Genomic DNA, 9,560 nt, shown 5'->3' on the forward strand with positions numbered 1-9,560 from the left:
ATTTGAATTGTATTTCAATTGTCTACCAAAAGAAGCATTAAAGTCTTCTTGCTTAGTCATAAATTTATCAAACTCATCTAAGCATGGGCTACCAAACTTAGTAAATGGGATTTCAGATTTATCATATCTATAGAGAGAATTTACCTTTACTACCTGTGTCGGGTTATCAAGACCACGAGTTTCTTCAATAGGTAATGGATTTAGATCATATGTTTCTTCAATAGGCGGTAAATTAAGACCATGTATTTCTTCAATAGGAGGTAAATTCTTAACATCTTCAGCTTTAATACCTTTTTCTTTCATAGATTTCTTTGCCTCTTGCATATCTTCAGGACTGAGAAATAGAATACACCTCTTCTTCGGAGTTGGTTTAGGAATAGGCTCAGGAATTGGCTCTTAAGGTGTCCAATTATTTTCGTTTGTCAACATATTATTCAATAGAATTTCAGCTTCATCCGGTGTTCTTTCCCTGAAAACAGGACCAGCACAACTATCCAGGTAATCTTTGGAAGCACCGGTTAGTCCATTATAAAAGATATCAAGTATTTCATTTTTCTTAAGAGGATGATCAGGCAAAGCATTAAGTAATTGGAGAAGCCTCCCCCAAGCTCGTGGGAGACTCTCTTCTTCAATTTGCACAAAATTATATATATCCCTCAAAGCAGCTTGTTTCTTATGAGCAGGGAAATATTTAGCAGAGAAGTAATAAATCATATCCTGGGGACTACGCACACAACCAGGATCAAGAGAATTAAACCATATATTAGCGTCACCCTTTAATGAGAACAGAAACATTTTAAGGATATAAAAGTAATGCATTCTCTCATCAATAGTGAACAGGGTGGCTATATCATTTAATTTAGTAAGATGTGCCACAACAGTTTCAGATTCATAGCCATGAGAAGGATCATATTCAGCCAAAGTAATTATATCAGGATCAACAGAGAATTCATAATCCTTATCGGTAACACAGATAGGTGAAGTAGCAAAAGCAGGGTCAGGTTTCATCTTAGCATTTAGAGATTGCTTATTCCATTTAGCTAATAATCTCTTAAGTTCGTGTCTATCCTTGCAAGCTAAAATAGCTAAAGAAGCTTCTTTATCAAAAACATAACCCTCAGGAATAACAGGCAAGTCTTCATCATCAATTTCATCAGTATTATCAGATTCAATATTTTCAATCTCTCTAGCCCTAGCAAGTTGTTCATTAAGAAATTCACCAAGTGGCACAGTAGTATCAAGCATAGAAGTAGTTTCATCATAAGTATCATGTATAGCAGAAGTGGCATCATCAATAACATGCGACATATCGGAACGAATAGCAGAAGTAGGTTTAGGTGTCGCAAGTTTACTCAAAACAGAAGGTGAATCAAGTGCAGAGCTAAATGGCAGTTCCTTACCTCCCCTCATAGTTGAGGGATAAATCTTGGTTCTTGGATCTTTCAAGTTCTTCATAACCCGCAAGTGACTCAAAGAATAGAGCTATGCTCACCGGCAACGGCGCCAAAAAATAGTCTTGATAACCCGCAAGTATAGGGGATCGCAACAGTTTTCGAGGGTAAAGTATTCAACCCAAATTTATTGATTCGACACAAGGGGAGCCAAAGAATACTCTCAAGTATTAGCAGCTGAGTTTTCAATTCAACCACACCCGGAAACATAATATCTCCAACAAAGTGTTTAGTAGCAAAGTAATATGATAGTAGTGGTAACTGTAGCAAAAGGTAACAGTAGTAAAAGTAATGTTTTTGGTATTTTGTAGTGATGATAGCAATAGCAACGAGAAAGTAAATAAGCGAAGAACAATATATGGAAAGCTCGTAGGCAATGGATCAGTGATGGAGAATTATGTCGGATGTGGTTCATCATGTAACAGTCATAACCTAGGGTGACACAGAACTAGCTCCAGTTCATTGATGTAATGTAGGCATGTATTCCGAATATAGTCATACGTGCTTATGGAAAAAACTTGCATGACATCTTTTGTCCTACCCTCCCGTGGCAGCGGGGTCCTTATGGAAACTAAGGGATATTAAGGTCTCCTTTAGTAGTGTACCGGAACAAAGAATTAACACATAGTGAATACATGAACTCCTCAAACTACGGTCATCACTGGTAAGTATCCCGATTATTGTCACTTCGGGGTTAACGGATCATAACACATAATAGGTGACTATAGACTTGCAAGATAGGATCAAGAACACTCATATATTGATGAAAACATAATAGGTTCAGATCTGAAATCATGGCACTCAGGCCCTAGTGACAAGCATTAAGCATAGCAAAGTCATAGCAACATCAATCTCAGAACATAGTGGATACTAGGGATCAAACCCTAACAAAACTAACTCGATTACATGATAGATCCCATCCAACCCATCACCGTCTAGCAAGCCTACGATGGAATTAATCACGCACGGCGGTGAGCATCATGAAATTGGCAATGGCGGATGGTTGATGATGACGATGGCGACGGATTATCCTCTCCAGAGCCCCGAAGGGACTCCAGATCAGCCCTCCCGAGAGGTTTTAGGGCTTGGCGGCAGCTCCGTATCATAAAATGCAATGAAATTTTCTCTCTGATTTTTTTCTCCCCGAAGCACAATATATAGAGTTGGAGTTGGAGTCGGAGGAGCTCCAGGGGACCCATGAGGTAGGGGGGCGCGCCCTAGGGGGGTAGGCGCGCCGCCCACCCTCGTGGGCAGATGGTGGGCCCCCTGGCCTTCATCTTTTGTAGGTATTTTTTTTATATTTTCCAAAAAGTTGCTCCGTGAAGTTTCAGGTCATTCCGAGAACGTTTGTTTCTGCACATAAATAACACCATGGTAATTCTGCTGAAAACAGCGTCAGTCCGGGTTAGTTCCATTCAAATCATGAAAGTTAGAGTCCAAAACAAGGGCAAAAGTGTTTGGAAAAAGTAGATATGACGGAGACGTATCACCTTACCATAAACCATTTTATACAGAGACATAACCATAAAATTGCCATTAGAACTGTTTTGGAGTCGTTTTACTTACCGTACCACATACCTATTCCTTTTCAGAGTCTGAAATGTTCCGGAAAGTGTCCCTTATGTATTCCTCCGGGGTTACGATTTCAATAATATTGGTTTCAACATTTATAGGATTAACTGAGATATAATGTTTGATTCTTTGACCGTTCACCACCTTCAGATTTGTGCCTTCGAAGTTGTTGATTTTTATGGCACCGGAACGATAGACCTCCTCGATAACGTAAGGACCTTCCCATTTAGAGAGAAGCTTTCCTGCAAAAAATCTTAAATGAGAGTTGTATAGCAATACATAATCACCTACATTAAACTCATGCTTTTGTATCCTTTTGTCATGCCATCTTTTAACCTTTTCTTTAAACAATTTGGCATTCTCATAGGCTTGGATTCTCCATTCATCAAGTGAGCTAATGTCAAATAACCTTTTCTCACCGGCAAGTTTGAAATCATAATTGAGCTCTTTAATAGCCCAATAAGCCTTATGTTCTAGTTCGAGAGGTAAGTGACATGCTTTTCCATAAACCATTTTATACGGAGACATACCCATAGGATTTTTATATGCAGTTCTACAGGCCCATAATGCATCATCAAGTTTCTTGGACCAATTCTTTCTAGATCAATTAACAGTCTTTTGCAAAATTAATTTGAGCTCTCTGTTACTCAATTCTACTTGACCACTAGACTGTGGTGATAAGGAGATGCAATTCTATGATTAACGTCATACTTATCAAGCATTTTACGAAAGGCACCATGAATAAAATGTAAACCACCATCAGTCATTAAATATCTATCCAAAACCCATGAAAATAATTTTCTTTAAGCATCTTAATGGAGGTGTTATGATCGGCACTACTAGTTGGAATATCTTCTACCCACTTAGTAACGTAATCAACAATGACTAAAATATGTGTATACCCATTAGAGGTAGGAAAATGTCCCATATAATCAAATCCCCAAACATCAAATGGTTCAATAACAAGTGAATAATTCATAGGCATTTCTTGACGTCTACTAATATTACCAATTTTTTGACATTCATCACAAGACAAGACAAACTTACGGGCATCCTTGAAGAGAGTAGGCCAATAAAAATCAGATTGCAATACCTTATGTGCAGTTCTATCTCCATCATGGTGTCCTCCATAAGCCTCGGAGTGACACTTGCGTAGGATCTGTTCATGTTCATGCTCAGGTACACAACGTCTAATAATACCATCTACTCCTTCTTTATAAAGATGTGGGTCATCCCAAAAGTAATGTCTCAAATCATAGAAGAACTTTTTCTTTTGCTGTTATGTGAAACTAGGTGGTATAAATTTAGCAACAATATAATTAGCATAATCAGCATACCATGGAGCAGTACGAGAAGCATTTATGACATCTAATTGTTCATCAGGAAAGCTATCATCAATAGGTAGTGGGTCATCAAGAACATTCTCTAACCTAGACAAGTTGTCTGCAACGGGGTTCTCAGCTCCCTTTCTATCAATAATATGCAAATCAAATTCTTGTAGTAGGAAAACCCATCTAATAAGTCTAGGTTTAGCATCTTTCTTTTCCACAAGGTATTTAATAGCAGCATGATCAGTGTGAATAGTTACTTTAGAATCAACAATATAAGGTCTGAACTTATCACAAGCAAAAACAACTGCTAAAAATTCTTTTTCAGTAGTAGCATAATTTCTCTGGGCATTGTCTAGAGTTTTACTAGCATATTGAATAACATTTAATTTCTTATCAACTCTTTGCCCTTGAACAGCACCAACAGCATAATCACTAGCATCACACATAATTTCAAAGGGTAAAATCCAATCAGGTGGCTCAACAATAGGTGCAGAAATAAATGCTTTCTTAAGTATTTCAAATGCTTCTACGCAATCATCATCAAAGACAAAAGGAATATCTTTTTGTAATAGGTTAGTCAGAGGCCGAGAAATTTTTGAGAAGTCCTTAATGAACCTCCTATAAAAACTGGCATGACCGAGAAAGCTTCTTATACCTTTAATGTCCTTGGGACATGGCATCTTTTCAATAGCATCAACTTTAGCTTTGTCAACTTCAATACATTTTTCAGAAATTTTATGCCCCAAGACAATACCTTCATTAACCATAAAGTGGCATTTCTCCCAAATCAAGACAAGATTAGTCTCTTCACATCTCTACAAAACTCGATCAAGGTTGCTTAAGGAATCATCAAAAGAGGATCCATAAACGGAGAAATCGTCCATGAAAATCTCACATATCTTTTCACAAAAGTCAGAGAATATAGCCATCATGCATCTTTGAAAGGTAGCAGGTGCATTACATAAACCAAAATGCATACGTCTATAAGCAAAAGTACCGAAAGGGCAAGTAAAAGTGGCCTTTAATTGATTATCAGCTGACACAGGTATTTTAGAGAAGTCATAGTAACCATCAAGAAAACAAAAATGTGTATGTTTGGATAATTTTTCTAGCATTTGATCAATAAAAGGCAAAGGGTAATGATCTTTTTTAGTAGCCTTATTCAATTTGTGAAAATCAATTACCATCCTATAACCTGTAATAATTCTTTGCGGAATCAATTCATTTTTATCATTAGGAACAACAGTAATAGCTCCCTTCTTAGGGACACAATGAACATGACTTATCTACTTACTATCAGCAACGGGATAAATTATACCTGCCTCAAGGAGCTTCAATATTTCTTTTCTTACCACTTCTTTCATCTTAGAATTCAACCGTCGTTGGTGATCAATAACTGGTTTGGCGTCTTCCTCCAAATTGATTTTGTGGTGACATAGAGTGGGACTAATACCCTTAAGATCATCAAGAGTATATCTAATAGCAGCACGGTGCTTCTTCAGAGTTTTCAATAATTTCTCTTCCTACTTCTCTGAAAGGTTAGTACTAATAATAACAGGATATATTTTCTTTTCATCAAGATAAGCATATTTAATAGTATCAGGTAATGGTTTAAGCTCAACGGGATCATCCTTGGGTGGAGGAGGATCTCCTAGGATTTCCACAGGCAAATTGTGTTTCAGAATAGGTCCCTGTTTAAAGAATACTTCATCTATTTCCCCTCTTTCATTCATAAATATATCATTCTCATGGTCTAGCAAATATTGTTCTAATGGATCAGTAGGAGGCACAGCAATAGAAGCAAGACCAATAATTTCATCTTTACTAGGCGATTCTTTATCATGGGGTTGTCTACGAAATTTAGGAAAATTAAACTCATGAGACATATCATCCAAACCAATAGTAACAACATCCTTCTTGCAATCTATTTTAGCATTAACAATGTTTAAGAAGGGTTTACAAAATATAATGTAACCCTGTAGATTGCAATCCATAAAAGCGGTCCGTGAGTGAAGTGTAGCAAAGCTCCTTTCAAATTGGCCTTAAAACACATGCATTACAGACTTTTTTTTTTCTTTTTTCTTTTGCAAGGGCACCATTGGGTTTGTGTTGTCTCCGTTGTTGCCATTCTCACGACTGAAATGAATCGGTGGCCGCTCGCTTCCAGCCGGGCAGCGGGGCAGCTTGCTGGTCGTCCTAGACTTCCAGCCTTGTGCTTATTTGGACAGGCAAGCCACCCTTCATCCTCAGGGTTATGGAAAGCGCGTGCTCCGGCACGCCGCTGCCGGTGACGTCGACCACGAATTCTTCGAGAACACCGGCGACAATGGACTTCATCTGCACGTATGCCATCTCCTTCCCAAGGCACGTCCTGGGTCCGGCGTGGAACACCGCGTATAGGAACGGGCTCACCGGCCGGAAAGCCCCATGGTCGTCGAGCCACCGCTCGGGCTTGAACTCGGCGCAGTCCGTGCCCCATATCGTGGCGAGCCGCCCCATGGCGTACGCGCTGTATGTGATGGACCATCCTGCACCGACGTGCGTGCCATCGGGGAGCGTGTCATCCGCCGCACATGTCTCGGAGGAGTCGATCGCCACCGGTGGGTAGAGCCTCATCGACTCGGTGAGCGCGGCGTGCAGGTACTGCATGCTCCGGAGCGCGTCGAACGTGAACGGATCGCCAGGGCGGGTGCCCGTTGTGGACCGAACCGAGCGGACCTCGTCGGCGATGCGCGCGACAACGTCCGGCCGGGAAGAGACGAGCCAGAAGAACCACGTCAGAGCCGAGGACGTCGTCTCGCGGCCGGCTAGCAGGAAACTGAGGACGATGTCCCGGAGCGCCTCATCGCCGTGATCGCCGCTCGCCACGAGCCTTGAAAGAAGGTCATCTCTGTTATTCCCAGACGAGCTTTGACGGCGGGTGCGGACGATGTCCATGGCGAACCCGTGTACATCGGCGATGGCCTTCCTCAGGCGGCGCTCTTTGCCGATGTCGAGCCACCTCTTGATCTTCCAGGTGACCTCGAGCCAGCGTTTAACGGTGAGGTCCTGCGCCTCGACGAAGGCGCGCATGAAGTCTGACTTGCCGTCTGGCAAGACCCCGTCGTCGGCGAGGGAGCACGGGTCGTGGCCGAAGGAGATCATGCAGACGGTGTCGAACGCGAAGCGCTCGAGCACGTCCTGCATGTCGAGAACCATGTGGCCGTCGCCGGCCGCCGCGCGTCGCAGCAAGGGCAGAAGCCTGTTTCTGACCTCGGACTGCACGGAATCGATGACGAAACCCCGGAGCGAGTGCGTGGTGAACTCACGGCTGGCGCTCTTGGCGCTGCCAGAGCCACTGCTCCCCGTCGGAGTTGAAGATGCCGTGGCCGAGGAAGTCGGCCATGACGGGGATGGTGCTGTCGCCCTTGGGGTAGTTGGCGAAGTTGGTGCGCAGGACGTGCTCGACGTCGGCCGGGTTGCCGGTGATGAAGCAGGTGATCATCCCGGGAATCCAGAAGCCCATCCTCCGCTCCGGGCTGCCGACGATGAGCTCGGTCGACCAGTAGAGGAAGCGGTGGCGGTTCTTGAGGAACGCGTGGAGATGGCCAAGCAGCGGGTGGCTCCGGAGGCCATGGCTGCTCGGCTTCTTCTTCTTTGCCAGAGTCAGAGTAGGCCGCACGATGCGGTGGGAAATGTAGAGTAGTATGGCAGGAACCAGCAGGAGCAGGAGCAGGAGCATCTTCTTCTGATGTTGAACTATGCCTGGCTATATGAGTTGGATGGATGGAGGAGTATATGTAAGGCCCCGAATCGAGAGGCCAATAAGTGGAAGTGAGATGAGGGAGGGAGAGCCATCCATCGTTGTTCCATCCACTGCTGTTGAATCAGATGCATCATCCCAAACTGCCGCCATGCTGATCGGTTGGGGCGTATCGTACGAACAGGATTTGTCCGCCATGTTAATCGGGAGTTGGGAGATACTTACATGTGATCATCGCCGTCGCAGCGATCGTACGAGCAGATGCGTTACCTCCTGGCAATCGCCCGAGCAAGTCCACGCTATCCTCGCTTCCGCTGGATGTAGGTTGTAACTTGTAAATCGTGATTGAGATCAGAGAAGAGAGGAGGGAATCGGTGCAAAAACGTGGCCAGAACGGGGATACGCATGGATACCTAGGGGATACACGTATCCCCAAGTATCCACTTTTTCTGGATTAAGAAAAAGGAAAAAAAATTGCAAAACGGCTGGGATACGTATAGGGATGTAAGAGCATCTACCGCCGCAGAGGACAAAGATAACCCCTCAAATGTCCGCAGGGAGTGACCCCGCACTCTTCAAATTGCCTCGTTCACATCCATATATCTCATATTCGATCCTCTATATCCATATTAAACCATGAAACGTCGATCAAAGCACGTAGATCATGTAATTGTTGTAATCTAGTATACTAGATTTATTCTTTATTCTTTTGTATTTGTTTTTATTTCTTTCTTTTCTTTCATGAAGACTTTGTATTATTTTTCAAAAATTAATAAAAATACGTTGTAGAGACCTGTTGTTTCCCTAAAAAAAAGTACATAGATCAGCAAACGGACACTGGCAAGCACAATACTTTCACTAAAAGATCATACTTGAAATGACCACCAAAGTTAAAATGACGGACAACTTGAAACTACATCTAAAACTCGAAATTAAATTGAAGCAAAGCGGATCATCACCACTTTCGGGTCGGCCCCTTCCCCTTCCAGTCGCCGGCGCAGCTGTAGCCGTCGGCGGCTGGTGGAGGATCGTCCGACTCGTCGGACAAGGAGGAGACGATGATGAGGCCCTTGAGGGACCGAACGGCTTGGTCCTGCTGCCGCTTCAGCTTGGCCAGCCGAGCCGCCTCCATCGCCTTCTCCTTGGCCACGCGCTCGGAGTGCTCGATAGCTAACCGAAGAGCCTTCGCATTCTTCCGGCGGAACCGCCGAGCGTTTGTCTCCGCCATCGTAAGTGACCGGCGATAGACCCACGCGAGGAGCCACTCGTCCTCGACGGGCTCCGCGGGTAACCCGCGGCGGTGGCAAAGAAAGCTCTCTGACGCGTCCATCTCCCTTGCTTGCTGCCTCTCGCGGCCGGCGGCTCGTGCCTCTGACTCCGGCATGTGTGTCCGGGTCGGCGCCGCGGCGGCGGGCACAAGCACCCACTGCTGCCCGCCCGGGGAAGCAGCAGGCGGCGGGGCAA

The 9,560-nt window shown here is 43.8% G+C and overlaps 2 protein-coding genes across 2 annotated transcripts; both read right to left on the reverse strand.

Moving 5' to 3' along the window:
• Window positions 1-6,550: 6,550 nt before the first annotated feature.
• Window positions 6,551-8,075, reverse strand: LOC147967398 (cytochrome P450 CYP94D108-like). Its single transcript, XM_087522462.1, has one exon. It carries the CDS (start codon window positions 7,550-7,552, stop codon window positions 6,551-6,553), a length of 1,002 nt encoding a protein of 333 aa, XP_087378588.1. The 5' UTR covers window positions 7,553-8,075.
• Window positions 7,659-8,075, reverse strand: LOC147967399 (cytochrome P450 94B1-like). Its single transcript, XM_087523115.1, has one exon. The coding sequence runs from the start codon at window positions 8,073-8,075 to the stop codon at window positions 7,659-7,661; it is 417 nt and encodes a 138-aa protein (XP_087379241.1).
• Window positions 8,076-9,560: the final 1,485 nt, after the last annotated feature.

Source organism: Triticum urartu, chromosome 5A, assembly GCF_056163025.1.
Source record: "Triticum urartu cultivar PI428250 chromosome 5A, HENAU_Tu73, whole genome shotgun sequence".
NCBI classification, from domain to species: Eukaryota; Viridiplantae; Streptophyta; class Magnoliopsida; order Poales; family Poaceae; genus Triticum; species Triticum urartu.